This window comes from Mycetomoellerius zeteki, unplaced genomic scaffold (assembly GCF_001594055.1).
Source record: "Mycetomoellerius zeteki isolate Tzet28-1 unplaced genomic scaffold, Tzet1.0 scaffold430, whole genome shotgun sequence".
Taxonomy (NCBI): domain Eukaryota; kingdom Metazoa; phylum Arthropoda; class Insecta; order Hymenoptera; family Formicidae; genus Mycetomoellerius; species Mycetomoellerius zeteki.
The window spans coordinates 332,854-351,469 of record NW_017257425.1 but is presented as its reverse complement, the minus strand read 5'-3'; the positions used below and the strand labels follow the sequence as shown (position 1 = coordinate 351,469).

At 33.6% G+C, this 18,616-nt stretch overlaps 1 protein-coding gene across 1 annotated transcript in view; it reads left to right on the top strand.

Moving 5' to 3' along the window:
• The first annotated feature begins 5,283 nt into the window (after positions 1-5,283).
• jbug (filamin-type immunoglobulin domains fbug) overlaps positions 5,284-18,616 on the top strand; it is a 54,871-nt gene continuing 41,538 nt past the window's right edge. The window contains 4 exon segments of the mRNA XM_018454262.1: positions 5,284-5,479; positions 12,082-12,461; positions 17,703-17,827; positions 18,205-18,335. Coding sequence (XP_018309764.1) covers positions 12,092-12,461; positions 17,703-17,827; positions 18,205-18,335 — 626 coding nt within the window. The 5' untranslated portion in view covers positions 5,284-5,479; positions 12,082-12,091.

The window sequence follows — 18,616 nt, the reverse complement described above, 5'->3', positions numbered from 1 at the left end:
TTTTTTAAACAGAGTTGAGTGGTAACTAGTTAATAAGTTGAAAGTTAAAAAGTTCGTAACTTTTAACTTAATTTAGTTATTTTTGCCTGCTTTTAAAAAGGTCAATGAATTAAAAGCAGGCAAAAATAACTAAATTAAGTTAAAAGTTACTAACTTTTTAACTTTCAACATTTAGAGTGATCTGATTTTAAGAAAAATTAAAATATTCTGATTTAATAAAAATATTTTTCTAAATTAAATTTTGTTTAATTTGAATTAATTCAACATAACTTTAACTGAGTTAGTTTTTTGTTCACTTAACTTTTATAACTGAATTGAATTAATTTTATAAGTTATCTTATGTAAATTAAAAATATTAATTTACTTTAAAATTGTTTTTAAAGTTTTGAAAAAGCATATGATTATATTGAATTTTATTCGATTGTTTGTTAAAATTTCTAATTCCTTTCCCGGATGAGCTGAAATTTTTTTCAAATGTGAACTTGAGATGATACATATGATTTTTTTAAATATAAAGAATTATTGGTTTTAACATGTTCTGATTAATCCGACATTTTAGTAATCTTAATTAGAGATTTGAATAATTTTTTGAAAACATGGCAGTCTTAGACATCATATCGCATCTTCAGCAATGTTGACAGGATTCTGTTTCTTCATTTCTTTCTTTCTTTACAGTAGAATAATTTTTTCTAGATACCTTTGTCTAACAAATTTTTGCAGATTTAACTCAAAAATTTGTTTTCAGAAAATATTGTTTTTTAAAACATTATTATTAATTATATTTTGAAAAGATCACTAGGACTTATATATTCCAATTACGGGTTGAGAATAGATAAGCTGTTATCTATGTAGTAGCTCTTACAATGGGATGAGCAATTCTCTTCGGAGTTATTATCTAAATCAGAACTATATATATATATATTATACTTTTGCCTGCTTCAAAGTTAGTTGCAAGATTCTATGGGCGGTATTCATAATCCGTTCTTATTTCAAGACTGTCTTAAGTAATGTCTTAAGACATTAATACGGCTCTCTAATTGATTCGTGACTTCTTAAGACTGTATTTAAGACAGTCTTGAATATAAGATCTGACTACGAATACCGGCTTATAGGATGTCCGTAAGCCGTACTTCATTCAAGAGCTCTTCTAAACTGTCCAAGTATCGATGTAGAAGACTACTACTATACCGATAGTAGGTTGCAGTAACTCGAGCATATTTGAGCAAGGAAAAATGCGATATCTTGCTTTTTGTATTTTAATCTCGGAGTAAGACATATTCACATTAACATATTTACAAAAACGATGAATGGTCGTCGTTTTTTTCAGCAATGATCAATCTGCAACAGAGATACGTCTACTGACACGTTAACTTGGCGAGAAGAGCTAGTAATTCGATACGAAGCTAACAGTGGCAAACTATTGGCAGTTCGCCATTAGCAACCTTGTACCAGATTTATTTAACGTTTACTCATAACTATTAATACGTTGCATGCTTGTACACAATCTATCTTCAATATGCCCAGTCTATTCATCAATGATAGTTGTTTTTTTTTACTACGTATTATGTTATAGCTGTTATACAAACTAAATTCTCAAAAGCCAAAATCGATCAATTCTAATTTTTTTTAATTTTTTAATTTTGATATCCAAGCTTATGATTAGTTTACAATCCGCAGAACACAAACTAACGGATTACATCAATATTATAATTTCCCGTTCGCAGCAACATAAATATAATATAACACATGTTGTACATGACAGTTATATATTATTGAGTAGAAAATTGTAACATTGATGAATGTGACTGTTAGTTTTGCAGGAACTTTATTAATTCTCTTTATTCCGTTTTTATGGAGCTAATTGAATTCGATTTCTGAAAGGTTTATATTATACATCAAAAAGTAAAACACACAGTTACAGTTATTTAAAAACGACTTGTTTTTAGTGATTTCTTTGTTAATTTTTTTATACTCTTTGCATTGTTATTTTAAATATAGAAATCTTATACATTTCTAACGTTACTAAATTATTTTTCTTATTATATTAAGCATTCGATTATATGCTACATTTTTTATAATAAATTTATCCAATGTATCCAATATATACATTTGGAATCGAAATAATGGAATAGCGATAAATATTAAGACGTATTTACATGTTAAGAAGATTTTACTTAATAGGTACAGATATTTACAGAGTGTAATGATTATCAGAGGTAAAGATATGTATATCTTAATCACAAGAAATAATTACTAATTGTTCATTGAATAGTTCATTCAGTTCATATATTGACGAATAAGTGTAGTATGAAGTTATAAAAATAATTATAAAAGTATTAAATTAGTTATTAATTACAAAAAAATGTAATTAAATTAAATCACATTAAATGAAAAAGTAACTTTAACTGTAACTTTGTTATAAGTAACAAGACTAACAAGTTATTTCCCAACTCTGTTATACATATTTTACATACAATATAATAATTATATTATAATGTAATAATATAATATATGTAATATATAATACTTTTGAAATACTTTTCCGCGGATATATTTTCTTCAAAGAATTTAAACTACGCACTTTGCGGATCATTTCTGTGTCATCATTTGATACTTCTTTATAAAAATATCAATATATAATATAATATAATATATAACACAATATACAACACAGCATAGTATGGTATACACATTAAGCGAATAAATATTACAGTAATGTAATACAGCATTCACGTTAGATACAATCGCGTCATAGTCACCAGTAATCGTGGCAATTACGATATCGCAACATATATATCGTAATTTCCTACGAATCATCGTTTTGTAATATTTAATGCCATACATTGTGTTCCGCCACTGTGTGCACAAAAGCGAATAAATTAGAGCGTTTCGAAATGCGCTGCGGGAGTGGGCTAAGCTTTTGGATCGGCGCGCTCGTACGCGCGGAGATATCAACGCCCGATCGAGAGAGATCTCGCTTAATTCGCATAATTGGAATTGAAATCTCCGTCACTACGTCATCGTGTGAAACCCACTCGGGGGCACCGCATGTTTTTCTTTCTCTATAGTATTTTACATATTACATCGTGTATTTTTGCCGCGTGTCGCTCGCCTTCCAAATATCGGAGGTGGACGGGAATGTGAAGGAAAGTGACGCAGGAAAGGAAGGTCTGAAGTCGTCAAATTTCTTCGCTTTTAACCATAAACGAGGAAAGGAATATTAAAAGAACATTTATTGATGAAATCATGAAAATATACGTTTATTTAATTAGAAATCAGCGCGTTTTACTCGCGCTCAAGATAGGAATCTGCTTAAACATTATCGCTCATCAATCTTCATTCAATTATGGATAAATAAGCGTTACAGATCGATAAGCTGTTATACCGCACTATTATGGTTGTGCTGAGGAGACTCTCCTCCTATTAGAAAATTATCCAAGGAGAACAAGATAATCAAATAATGTTAATATCAATTTCCTAGCTCGAACTTGCAATGCAAATATAATAAACTGATAGAAACGAGCAATTAATTAGGTCAAAGATCAAAACTATAGTTTATTAAAACGTCAAGAAGGGATTAAAACTAATTATTCATTAACACACATTAATGCAAGATCCTTGCATTGTATATTAATGGATAATTAGTTTTAATCTCTCTTTGTCACTTTAATAAACTAGTTTTAATCTTTGTGATCTATAAATTAACTACTTGTTTGTTTGACTTTTCTATTAATCTCAAAATAATGTCATATGGATTGAATCATACGACAAAAAATGACATAATTTCGGTTCATATCACGTTAAATTTACATTATTTTGACTTTCTTGTTTTCTTTGGATATACTGACGTGACAAACGCACCGGATAGGGTATGAAATGCGCGAGCTAAACACCGACGTTTATTAAAACGTCATCCACCGTTTAGATGCAGAGAAATTCGCCTGTTCGTATGCAGCACAAGCGATTACGGTTCCGACAGGTGCCACCACCTTGCGGAACCGTTGGCTTCTGCTGCCTAGAACTCAGGAAAGTATCGCGAGAACTTGTTGGATCTAAATTATTTAGGTACAATGTAAGAAAAATATATATACGCCTGCAAACGAAATGTGTAAGTCACTTGATTATTTTAATTTAAATAGATCGATATTATATATTTATTCCCACGTTATCTTTCACGAATAAGATCGATAGAAACGTTTATAAAATTCTACAAAATAGAATTGTCAATAGACTTGGTATCTTCATGAAATTTTGAAAAATCTCGAACCTTTTCTCACCGATCGCAAAGGAATCGTCGATCGTGTGCGACTGTTAGTTGCCATCGACTTCGGCGAGTCTTTCGTGATTTAAAATTTTAATCGAGCAACAACCCGGTAAAAAATTTTTTATACATTAATATGTATAAATATGTATAAACATACATAAACACGCATAAATATTCATAATCATGAATAATTATACATGAAATATGTCCATACATCTTTCTTTCTTTTGTAAAATTACTTTTTAGTGTACACTGAAAAAAATGCATGTAATTTTACATGGAAATTACATGTATACGACTGAAAAATTATCTAAATTACATAAATATGCTTGGAAATTTACTGGAAATTGTAAATTTCCAATCATATTTATACAATTTTCCAGTCATGAACATGTAATTTCCATGTAAAATTACATGCATTTTTTTCAGTGTACTAAAAATAATAATAATATTGAGAAAACATCAAAAATAGTTAATGGGACTATTTTCGCATTGTTTGTTTTAGAAAAAAATCAAGTTTGGAAAAATGTAAAAGAATTGCTCATATATAGTTGCATGTAAAATTATACATAGTTATGTATGAGCAAATTTTTTTACATTTTCCCAAACTTGATTTTTTCTAAAACAAACAATGCGAAAATAATCCCATTAACTATTTTTGATGTTTTCTCAATATTATTATTATTTTTAGTACACTAAAAAGTAAATTTTACAAAAGAAAGAAAGATGTATGGACATATTTCATGTATAATTATTTATGATTATGAATATTTATGCGTGTTTATGTGTGTTTATACATATTTATACATATTAATGTATAAAAAATTTTTTACCGAGAAATTATAAAAAAACGTCCAATTTTTAATCTTTCGTCTAGGAACGTGTTTGACAACACGATGTCGGCGCCATATTGTTCGTGGCTACGGTCCTGCACCCATTACAATCGCGCGGACTCCACGATCCCACAACGGGCGATTGTATCGGAGAGCTGCCGGAGAACGAAAGAGGAAGGGGTCTCCATGTCGGTTCAGTGAGCTCACGCACGTCGAACACTCATCAACGCACGGCGCCGCGGCGGTAACGTCCAAAAATGGCGTTCCTCGCGTAACACAGTTCACCGTCGTCGTCGAAGTCCGTTGCCGACGTTCGCCAACGTCGTCACGAGCCCATCGACCTGGTGGAGCCGCGAGGCGCCAGTCCGAGGAAGAGCCCAACGTAAATATACCAGTTCGCATACCGTGCGTTCCTACGTCCTGCGTGCGCGCGGTTACGTGGGCGGATGGATGCATGTATGTGTGTGTGTGCGTGTGTGTGTTTCCGTTGAGATACACGACGAGTATCCTCCGGATGAGCACGACATAGTGCAGTTCTACGTCGCTTCGAACAACTGGAGTGGCGAACAAGGGGACTCCGTTTATCGGAATACCTCTGACAAGGTGCTTGAACGATAAGCTTGTCCGGAGTAATCGTTGAATGAAGAATTTGTAGATGTTATCGATCAGCAACACTAATGTTATTTATTAATCCACTTTTACCATTATAGATTAACTTTAATCTCGGTGATTAACTGTAATTAATTTTAATTATATATCTGAGATATTTAAATACATATAGATGTATATTATTCCAACGTCCAACTTTTACTGTAAATTCCTCCTGTTGGTTCTCAGTGATTTTAATGAAACTTGACAGGATTATAGAGTGAATGTAATTTTCTGAATATAATGGTATCCTTATTTAGATGTAAACGGTCAATCGTTTATGAAATATTTCGATATTAAATTTAATAGTGACAGTTTATTACAGTTTATACTCGAGTTCATGGTGTTTTACAAATTTATGTTTTATTTGTTTTTAAATTAAAAGTAAATTTTTATCAAAACTTTCATAAAATTTGTAAAGATAGTAATACATAATCAAAATAATTTTTTTAAGAACAATTATTTATATCATAAATCATTATTATATAACAGAAAAAAATAATTGCTAGCGAGGTTAAACTCTCTAAGAAGCTATTATTATATTCACTACACTACAAATACCAGAGTATAAACGTTCTAATAAATTTTAATAAACTCTAACTGCCGCTAATAAATTTAATATTGAAATATCTTGAGAACGATTAACTGTTTACATCCAAACAGGGATATGATTATATTCAGGGAAACACTCTATAATCCTGCTAAGTTTTACTGAAATCAGAGAGAACCACTTCTGAATCTTCTCTTATTAGTTGCTTTAATTTATTATTTTTATCTTTTCTAATTTTTAAAGAAGTCTTACTTAGAAAAAGATAAACAGTAAGATAAACCGAAATTAAAGTTAATTGATAGAAATGTGGACATATATAAGTCATGCGTTTAATCTTGATAACTCAGAAGAACTATCAAAAGTAAAACAGACAATAACGAGGGATCTTGAAAAACTTTCTGTCTCGAAAATTTGCTAAACCAACAATTTGAAAAATGAAAACAAAGTTTTGAGTGGAATTAATTACTGAAAATCCACGAACTCCAATTTATGGGATCACGGAGTTTTCAAAACAAAGCAAGTATTCCTAAAATGCTTGCGGAATTTGTGTAATTTAAAATCGAAGATCAATTACGATTTTAGGGACCTATAAAATTATTCTTTAAAATAATTAATATCAAGAATCTTGCACAAGAAAAACTTTAAAAGATCGATCTGTGGAGAAAAAAAAATTATGACTTTGCAATCATAATTTTAGAATTCTAAGAATATTTCTGAAAAATTTTCAACAATTGAATAAAACTAAAATCTACCTACGAAGTCCAGAATAAAAAAAATATGAAATACATAAAGAATCATTCGCGCAAGATCCACATCGCGTGCGAAAATCCATATTTGCGTGTCATTCTCCAATGAAGCAAGATTCTGATAAATGGAGTTCCACTGTTACTTTACACAGTCTCTTCGATTTCATGCCGTTTATTACACAATCGCCGTTCAGCGTGCGAATCGCCTGATAATAATCTTCCTTCGAGCTGATGAATGAAACGACCGATCGCTTAGATCGATTGATCTACGTTAATTTTTCAGCGTTCTCTCGGGCGACGTGAATGACGGACGGGATACGTGCGTGTGTGGTGAATAAAATTTAAGATCGCGGTGAAAGTCGCCGCGTGTATCATTTAGTGAATTTGATTCACGAGTGTCGTTCACGTGCGGATGCGCGAGAGCGATTCTTGTTTGATTTCGCCTGACGCGTTCTGATAAACGTCGAGATCTTTCCCACTCCGCGCGATATCATAGAAATGTGAGTGTATTTAAAAAAATTACAGTAATTCTTTTAAATTCTCTCGTGGTGTTCTCTATTACGTCTCAATTACGCTGCCCTTCTCAATCACGGTTATCGAATCACGCGATCTTGGGTCGAACAATTCGCCGTACTTCGCCGGGTATTACGTAATACATGCAAAAACATCGAGGGAGGTTAATTAACACTCGGATTCTTAGTGGCTTATTTGCGCCGTCGATTGCCCTGTGAAATCGGAAAGAGCCGACGTTATACTTAATCGCTCGCGACGCTCGCACGTCGAGGTCTTGAGCTGCTCACCGTAGATTTTTACGCACTTACGCAAGCGTCACCGGTCAGACGAGCCTTTGAGATAACAATGATGTCATGCGGCGATGAAACAGCTCGCCGCTGGTGCACGGATTACGCATAAACAGATATCACGGAATATCACATGCGCGGCACGTATAATACATACAAATAACGTACATAGAAATTTTTATGTTCGCAGATTATTAAGACAATTCTACATTTTCAATAGCAAAATTCTCATGTTTTAGCCTTCGAATGCTATCAATATTGAGTGATACAGTATTGCTGATATGTAAATTTTACGTACAAGGAAATAGGCTATTTTTAATACATTCAATATTTTTAATGAAAAAAATTATTTATAATTTAGACTTTTGTAAATATAGCAACTGAGTTCTTTGAAGGACCTGAGGATGTCTTTAGGACATAGGCATCTTCTGGACGTTTTTAGGATGTTCCTTGGAAAATTGTGTTATGGAAATGACTTAATTATTAACTTCAAAGGAAAGAAAGAATAACCACATTCAGTTTTATTTTGGAATATATTGTCCAATGTCTTCTTATGTAATACTTAAAATATGTAAGACAAATTAACCTTTAGACTGCCGGCATTTTTTCATTAAAATAGTGGTTCTTTTTCCTCAAAAATTTTTCTATAAAAGTAACATACACATGACGCAAAATTTCGAGAATTTTGCAAAGCCACAAAAGTGGCTTTCCCGACAAGGAACGTACGATTAAATATGAAAAATGTTTATTTTCTCAAAAATAGTGTATTTGAGGGTTTTTGGTATCGTTGATTTCAATTCCGAGTACAGATTTAGAAAATTTCGAACCTTAAACGTAATATTGACAACATAAATGAATATAAACGTATAGACTTATGCAGAGAACTTTATTTAGCATTACCCAGAGCTAACGATAGAGCTAACATAGACATAAAAAGTTTATAGCTCCTTTTTGACTTTTCTTTTTTGTTTGGTTCTTAAACTTATTTTTTGTATTTTTTTTACTTTTTTCTTGTTTTATAACTTTTTAATATTTTTTACTTATTTTGTATATTTTTCAATACTTACATATTTTTATATATTTTGAGCAACATACGTATATATATATTTAATACAATTAATATTTAAAATACTAAAAATGGTATTTTAATCTACACTCAAGAGCCACAAAAGTGGCTTTCCCGGCAGTCTAAAGGTTAATACTGATATATATCTACATGAAAGAATGGTTTTACTAACTTATCTAAAAATTTTGTGTTAGATCTGAAAATAATTTTGTTGAACTATCAAAATAATTATGTAAAACGCTTCAACTAGTCGTTAGAATGTCAAAACATTTTGCAGTATTATTATCAAGTTTGAGTCCCACACATAATTATTTTGATCCAATAAAATTATTTTCAGATATTTAGCTAAATTTTTAGATACTTCAGAAAAACCGTTCTTTCCGTGTAACAGAATTTTTAAAAACTTGTCTCCGCTTGTCCTAGTTTTTAGTGGCAGATTGGACCTTCTAATGACCATTGAAGGCATAGCCTAGCGCTCAATGACCTCGCTCACTTATACGTACAATTTACGATAGCATTCTAAGATTGACGCACCTGACTGTTGAGACACCGTCTGACTCAAACGACGCCGGAAACGTGAATTAGCCTCAGAAACGAAATCCGGTTCCCTGATAACATCTAGACGCGAGCATCGTGTTACGATTCTTGTATTGTTACAATGCAGTAAAAGTAAATTGCTGCAACCTAAATTTTAATGTTAATAAAAACTTTTTACTATTATTTGATACACGAGCATCGAAGCGCCGCGAGTGAGCGCCGTTTCATCGTAATTAACGGGTTTCCCGATAATGCCTTAGCACTTCATCAATTTTTTTCAGCACCTCCAGCGCAAGTGGACCGTCACACAACTCCAAAATGCAATGCTAAAAGTTTTTTTATTTTAATCATTTATTTCACCAAGCGCTCGGACACCTCGCGTGCCGCTTCTTCGTAATTGGTAGATTTTGTTTCAACGCTTTCTTACACCGTTTCTCCACACTCAGACCAAAAACATAGTGATGGCAACTATAAAGACGACAATTATCAAGTTTTATATGTAGAATTATACAGGAATTATACGGGAAAGTCACTAGTTTTTTTGAAGTCACTCAGTAGCGCTGAAACAGCATCATATTTTGAGGCAAAGACTACAATGAAATAAAGAATTATAACAAATCTTACTCAGGAAAAACTGTAAGATTTTAAAAATAGAACCTCATCTTTCAATGATTAATTATATAGTTGAATAAATTATATATTTTATAATTGCAATAATTATAAAATACTTTATTCAATATATACATTGTTACACATAAATTTATATAGTTGTCACTTTTATAGTTGCTGCCATTATGTCTTTTTTTCTGAGTGCGTTTGACTTGCGATTCCAGTGACTCGTCACCCAATTATACTCATTTCTGCCGGTATAGATTAACTCTAATCTAGGTTTAACTTACTTTACTTTGTCTTTATTTCTTCAGTTCTAAGAATGAAAAAAAAAGATAAAGAGTAAATTAAACCGAGATTAAAGTTAATCTACATTGTAGAAATGGTAGAAATGGACAACGGCGAATGAAATTAAAAAGGAGAGAAAACCGCAGAGTAGGTCCGAGAACAGACACGCGGAAATAGATTGTAACGCGAACAGATATTTATCTATTATATATTCTCGATGTTCGCCGGTTCGCAGGTGTACGCAAACACCAGCACTTTCACCGCGCGAAATTCTCTGGGATCTTCCTCACCGCGCCGCACAATGCACGACCGTTGCCGGTTTTTACATCGCGAGTTACATCGAGTTTCTCGTAGTGGGGCGACCTTAAAGGTCGCATTCGCAGGCCGCGAAACTTCTTGCGAAACACACTTGAGCATTTTGCACGAGCAATTAAACATTTCGTAATTTTTTGCTCGTTACTTCGGTACGTATCGTTTGTTCGCATGACGCGCGCTTAATCGAAACGATTAATTACAATTTGTAGCGATAAAAACGCGAGGTAGATTCGCAAACATTTTACGCAATTATAAATGTATTTTCTCTCTTTATAACTTTATTTCGTTTCAACTCGAGATTAAAGCATTAAGGTATTTAATGTTAAAGAATTTCAAAATTGCAGATGAAAAATCTGCCGACATGATCGAGCCAGTTCGCGTATAAATAGATATTATTTGCATATATAATGAGTGCAAAAGTATTCATACAAGAAAGATATCTTTAAAAAAATATTATTCTTCGAAAGTAAACATTAATTAGTAATTTATTAACACAAAAATAAAATAAATAGTAAATGAATTTATAAGGACTCCTTACTATTCAAAAGAAATTTGGAGAAAATAGGGCAATAGGAGTCAGGCATGGTAGTTGTTGCGCAAATAATATACCGATATAACACAAACCTCTTATAAAAAACGTGCTTATATGTTTCAGCTCATTTTTGAGCCCTTTTCAGAGATAAATCATCCTAATATGTACAATGTGTGCTTAATAACTATCTTATCATTGTAAGCTCCACTACACTAAAATCTCTGTACAAGAATTACACACAGATGAATGTTAAAAAGAAAGGAGAAGAATTATTGGAATAATCAGAGATAAGATTTTGGAAAACTTTTATAAATTTAAGCTACAATAAAAGTAAGGAAGCTCACCACGAGCATAAAACACCATATCGCAAACATTACATAACAATTATTAGTTTAAAAACCAGTTTTTAACTTGTTGGTCAGTCAGTGTCAGATAAAGTATGTTACTTTTAATATGTTTAAAATAAATAGTATTTTTTTCAAAATTATTTTACCTAAAGATGTAATAATTAAAATATATTATCTTAATAAAATAAGCAAAAATGAAGAATTACTGTTACTTGAAGGTACAAAGAATATTCGCGATATACAGTCGAAATTTAGCTTCTGAGACCATAAACACGATTGTTTTCGCGAAGTTCTTTTGCTTATATTAGAACAGAATGTATTCAATGTTAACTCATTACTAATTAATGTTTATTTTACAAATAAGACTTTTTTCAACAAAAATCATCTCTGTACGAATACTTTTTGCGTTCGCTGTAAATAATTGTAAGAACGTCTCCATAAATAACTTTCTTGAACGGTCTGATTAAGTCTTTAATCGAAGAGGAAAGCGTACAATTATCAAATTTTACCCGATCTACAAGATACATAAAATCGATCACGTGACAGGAACTCGAAAATGCAATCGACCGAGCAGCTGCGGCCAGAGCAGCTAGTGGGCCTGGTGGCCCGTTCGGCCGAGGGTACGGCTGCCAAGGGGATGCCGATCAAGGGCCACGAAGACCTCTGGGTGGAGATCCAGGCCAACACCTTTCGGAACTGGGTGAACGAGCACCTAAAGCACGCCGGCGACGTGGGCGGCGACCCTGTGCTGGACCTCGCCGAGGACTTCCGAGACGGTACGCGTCTCTGTGCTCTGGTCGAGGTGCTGACGAAACGCCGCCTGCCGCGATGGAATCCGCGACCAGCAAATCAACATCACCACCTGGAGAACGTGTCCACGGCGTTGCAGGCCATCGAGGCTGACGGTGTAAAACTCGTCAATATCGGTAAGCAAGTCACATGCAATTAATTCCTGTCGGAAGTAGAGTCATTGGAATACAAAGTGAATGCGATTGTGTCGACCAAAGTTGAATAATTTTATCATCAGTGACAGAATTTTAAACATTGAGTGTGTAAAAGTAGGGAACACTTTCAACGAGTCGCGATTCAAGTAAGATCAGCGAACGTAAATACGTTCAGCGTATAAATTTTTAATAGGTTTTAAATAATAATAATATATAAATATGTTATACGTGGAAAGAACAATTTTGCTGAAATGTCTTAAAAGTTTGGCTAGATACAGATCTGAAAATAATGTTGTTGAACCATCAATTGCATAGAAATCTCAAGCATGATGAGCAATGCTGCGAACAATTTTGACATTCTAGCAACCAGTTTGTTCGTCCTACATAATTATTTTGATGGTCCAATAAAATTATTTTCAAATCTGTATCTAACTAAAGTTTTAAATACTTCAGTAAAATCGTTTTTCCATATATAATCAAATTTATTGCATGTCATAATTTACATTGAACCTTAATTAATCCGATTCAGTCGGATCGATAAAGAATGTCTTATTTTTTTGCCTGCGGTCTGACATTCTGCCGTATTTCGTCACGGTGTAAGCGAGGTTCGCGACATATTCAAGATTGTGAAGAAATTGCCACCGTTCGAACCTTCGTATTTCTACGGTCCGTAATATAGGCAAAATACCGTGTTTTGTACAGATTGACGAGAATTGCAAGGGTACAGCGAAGCGAAGGCCGTCTGTTCGTCCACGGTCGCGCGAAACCGTCAAGGCGTTGCACGCGCTCAACGTCCAATTACGCTCCATAATTGGAACGACGTTATGACTTGCGTCTACAATGTGTATCCTGAAATATCCAGTTTGCCGTAATTCGCACTGAAAATTCGCGTAGGAATCGACTTAAGGCTTCTGTCGTTCGGATCATTTTATTACTTTTTAATTATTTCATATATGAACATGAATGCTCACAAAAAAAGAATTATGACGGCCATATCTTGGGTGATTTCCATTTGGTGACACATATCGACATGTTGTTTTTATCTTTGTTACTCACTGAATGTCAAGAAAGATAGAACGATGTTTGTGTCGACTTATGTCACTACATGAAAAGCCTAAGTCGCTTGTTTACTCGACGATTATTTATCTTGCAGAAGAAAGAAAAAACTTAGATAAAACTGATTGCATTTTTTATTGATAAAGCAGGTTTCAGGAGAGAGACGAAGAGAGATATATATTTTTTTACATTGAATCACATTAGTCAGAAATAATGTTTCACGCAGCATTAATATTTCAATGACTATTCTTTAATCTAAATATAAATGATAGAATTATGTTCCTGGCACTTTTCCGTTTTCTTTGATTTATTTGATCGTTGTTCGATAATATTAATACACTGCATCTTGCAATTTGCTCGCGAAGGTATATTTGTTTACCGTATTAATCAAGATTATCGAGAGTAACATATCTACAATGATACACAGAGATTGAACAGTTTTGCCGAAGTACCTAAAAATGTAGCTCGATACAGATTTGAAAATAATTTTGTTGTACTATCAAAATAATTATGTAAAAAATTCAAGCATGATGAATAATGTTGCAAAATTTTATTCTAATAATCAGTTTGAACCTACATAATTATTTTTACAGTTCAAAATTATTTTCTGTATTTGTAACTAAATTTTTTCCATTCCCAGATAATTATTTTAATGCTTCAACGAAATTATTTAAATTATTTTCAGATCAATATCTATAATCTACATTTTTAGATTTCAGCAAAACTATTCTTTCAGTGTATGAATAATATTTATTCGATTGTGTATTTAGTTGAATAATATTTATTCGACTCTTCTCTTTCTTCTCATCTTTATATAGCCTCTATATTATCTGTTTAATTTTTTTATAATCTCGATATACTGCAATTTGTTCGCCAACAGGAGATATATAATAAGCCACGTGGGTGAAATCCCGCTTCCCCCGTTTTCATTAACTCTCTCTCTCGCCGTGGCGTGCTGAGGTGCGGGAAAAAGGCGCACGCGTGAAATGCGTTATTAATAATAATATGCAATCAAAGTACTAGGGAGCCGCCGCGACGCATTCCACAGGTAATGAGTAATCGCTGGAAATGCGCGTCTTCCTCCTCTTTCGCGGGAGAAAAAACATAAATACTTAGGTGTATTTATCATACCTTGATCCGTATGCGCTGTTCACGTACGACTTTTTTTCTTCGTGCGTAATACTTTTGAAAAAAATAGCTTAAAATATCGTTCGTTCCTGATTGCGCACGTACGAACAAATTACCGCGTAGCGATTTGAATTGAACGTAATTTCGCGATACCCTCGCAGTTTAATTCGACTTCCCTGAATTCTCCTTTCTGAAAATTTTTATTCTCGCGATTAATCTCGCGAGAGTACGCTTTGGAATGTAAAATAATCCCAAGCAGAATATAAGGTTATTATAACATCGAAATCGTTCCAAAATGATTATTAAAAGTCATTTTTCAATCAGTCAAGATTTAAAATGATGTTATCACATGGAAAGAACGAGTTTACTGAAGTATCTAAAAATTTAACTAGATATCCTAGACAGCACAGAATATTTATGATAAATATTTATTGATATTCATTTTTTGAAATGTTATATAGATATTTCATACATATTTTATATAATACAATAAATATTTCATAATATTTATAATAAATGTTTATGATCTGTGCAATCTAAGACCATAAAAATATTTATAAAATATTTAAAATAAATCTTATAAATATTTATAAATATTTTGTAAATATTTTATAAATATTGTGTGCTGTCTGGAATACAGACCTGAAAATAATCCGTTCTTGACATTTGTAAGCTGAAGTAATAAAGCTACAGATCTGAAAATAATTTTGTTGGACCATCAAAATAATTATGTGGGGAAACTCAAGCATGAGCAATGCTGCAAAAAGTTTTGACCTTCCAGCAATCAATTTCAACTTTAGCAAAATCGTTCTTTCTGCAGTAACTTGCGTGACTTGTTCCATTGGGATTTAATTTAACGTAGATACTTGACGATCGAAATCATTACGGATTAATTGCGTTTCTATTTTCGATAATAAAATCACGCGACTTCCACCGTCGAGAGATTGTAGAATGCGAAAACGCAAGTTTCGAAAGGATGATTTTCCTACTCGGAAGTATCGGCAGCGATCCGGGCCATTACCTGCCACACGCCACGGCGAGTAATGCATTTTCCTCGGTCCACAGTGTAACAATAAAAAAGCGCGCAATGCCGGTATGCCTATGAGTCAGCACACGACGATGGGAAACGTAATCGTTTCGAATATGCGGGTCATCGTTGAGGCAAGCTGTCTGTCTTTCAGCGACGCCCGGAGGTCTGCATTTCTGCAGCGGTGCTTTTAATCTCGCGCATGACGCCGCGAAACACGACACCGTCACGTTGCAACCGAAGATGCTTCGTCGTTAATCCTCGATGATTCTCCGCAGACGGGATTTTCTTTTTATCAAAAAAATTTAAAATACAGACGAAGGTGTGGCCGCGATTTTTCATTAAATTTTAACCTTTCGTCAAACAAGTTGGACTTCAAAAGTACAGTCGATATTTTGATTGTGAATTTTGATTAATTTAAATTTATAAAAAATATAAAGTAAAATACAATCCGACCTCTGTGATAGTAAAAACTCGAATTGTTATAACTTTTACAAGTGTGCAGAATTCTTTTTCTATTGTAAGAACATTATAAAAATTTGTACTGAAGTTTGAAGACTCAAGTTATTGACGATCAAAATTCGGCATGGCAGACAAAGGGACATACAGCAAGTTCATTCCCATAATGTTGCAGCAAAATTGCAACGTTTCTATAATATTGCAGTAACGTTACAAATATTGCAGCAATGTTGCTGCAAACTTTTATACTATATGAATTAATATTCCTTCGAAGAGTCGCGCTAAAATCCGAAAATCTGCACGTTGCCGCGATCTGCAGCGTGTTCTTTCCAGATGTTGCACCGGTTTCTCATTTCGCGTCACACCTTGCAAATCGTAGCTTTCGAGGTCGTTGTCTTTCCTGCGTCGCGTCGCCGGTGCCTACGAGGCCGCGAAAAACCGCAGCATCGTCGTCGTCGTCGTCGTTGTTATCGTGTGTATTACACGGCAACTGTTATCGTATGATTCATTTCGCGATGGTACAAATAGTAGTCGATATCGTCTCGTGAGACCGAGATAAGAGCATGTTTATCTCGCAGTTAGAAAGATCCCTATAAGCGCATAACGGTATTTAATATGAAGTAATATTTTAGGCATATTCTTAGAATATTAAATGTAACATTTTAAGAATATTTTACTAAAATTATATTATATTATAATATCACCATTTAAATTTTTTTTTTAATAATATTCATGTAACATTCTAGGAACATTTTGTGCTTATAGGGATTGATTGAATCGAAGTGACACATAACGAATGCGAGCATCTGATTATTTGTTCTGTTATCGTGTATACCTAGAAAAATGTTCTTATTAAACCAACAAAAAGGCCCAACAAGAATAACATTTTAATGAGAGCAAATAGAATTTTCGATTATCATAACTAAAAATTCTGTTTGATCACAATACTATTCTTGTTGATTTTTGTTGACGAAAATGAATTTGAATTTTCTACGTAATTATTTTGATGGTCTAACAAAATTATTTTCAGATCTGTATTTAAATTTAGATTATTAACTTCAGCAAAATCATTTTTTCCTATGAAATTAAAAATCTTTAAGGAGATTTTCTTAAGAATCCATGGAACCCAAAAATTCATGGAAAACCTTTCGTTAAGATTATCTGTTAAAAACAGGTGTAGATCCCACGTGTGAGACATGTTTAATATGAACATCAATCAACGTAAATTATAATTGCAGAGAATTAAATCCTCAAACTTATTCACCAAAGTCATCGTAAATCTTTCTTCTGCAATTACGACGAATGATGCCGCGTGAACATGCACGCGTGCCTTCTCCTTCTTTCTCATCGTTCCTCCCTTTCTCTCTTATGCGGTTCTCCAAATTAAATCGGTTCTCCGTGCCTGCTGGCCAGACTGTTCTTTCCAGATAGAGGCGAAAAAATTCAGGCCGACAATAAATCAAATTGATTTTCTACCATTTGACGGTTTTACCGCTCCGGCATTGTGCACACAGCGTAAATCCCGCTAAAGCTGCTTTCCCTCGGGCTTCCAGGTAACGTGGACATCGTGAACGGCAATCTGAAGCTGATCCTGGGCCTGATATGGTCGCTGATCGTGCGGTATCAAATAGGCAAGTCCAAGTTCCCGCCGAGGAAACTCATGCTCGCATGGCTCAAGGTCAGTATGCGATATAATTGCACCGAGCACGACCTCGACTCGCATCGCGCGGCCGTAAACCAAATGCAGAAGCTATATTACTTTACCTCGAGCTCCTCGATCCTTTCCGACGGGTCTACATATATCGCGTTACGCGAGAACGTGTTTCCGTTACGAAAGAGTTCACAGACGCTGTTTGCATACGCTCACATATTTGCATGCGACATTAATATTATACATATATACGTACGTATATACGCGCATTGTGATTTATACGCCCGCAATTGACCCTTGGATACCTCGCGTATCGCGATCGTCGTATTTAATTGCTCGCTAATAACCGTAAATGGATAATCTCTAAACGGCAGCGTAATTTCTAAGAGCGACTCTGTTTTCAGGCTGTCTTGCCGGAATGCAGAGTCAATAATTTCACGACCGACTGGAACTCCGGCGTGTATCTGAGCGCACTTTTAGATTATTGCAAGCCCGGCCTGTTCCCTCATTGGCGACAGCTCGATTCGAACGACAGGTAAAATAAATAAATGGCTTAATATATGATATCGTACGATTTTTAACTTAATTGATATATTAGCGCTTTGGTATTTGTGCATATTATTTACCATTATTCTCTTTTGGTACACTGAGAGAAAAAAATGATTGCATAATTTAACTATAATTTGTTATCATTTTGTGGGACAACTACATATTTATGTATAGTTGTTTTAACCATGCAAATATAATTAATAACAGTCACACACACAGTTTGAAAATTTTTAGTTCTTTAAAACATATATATTTTTTAATTATTAT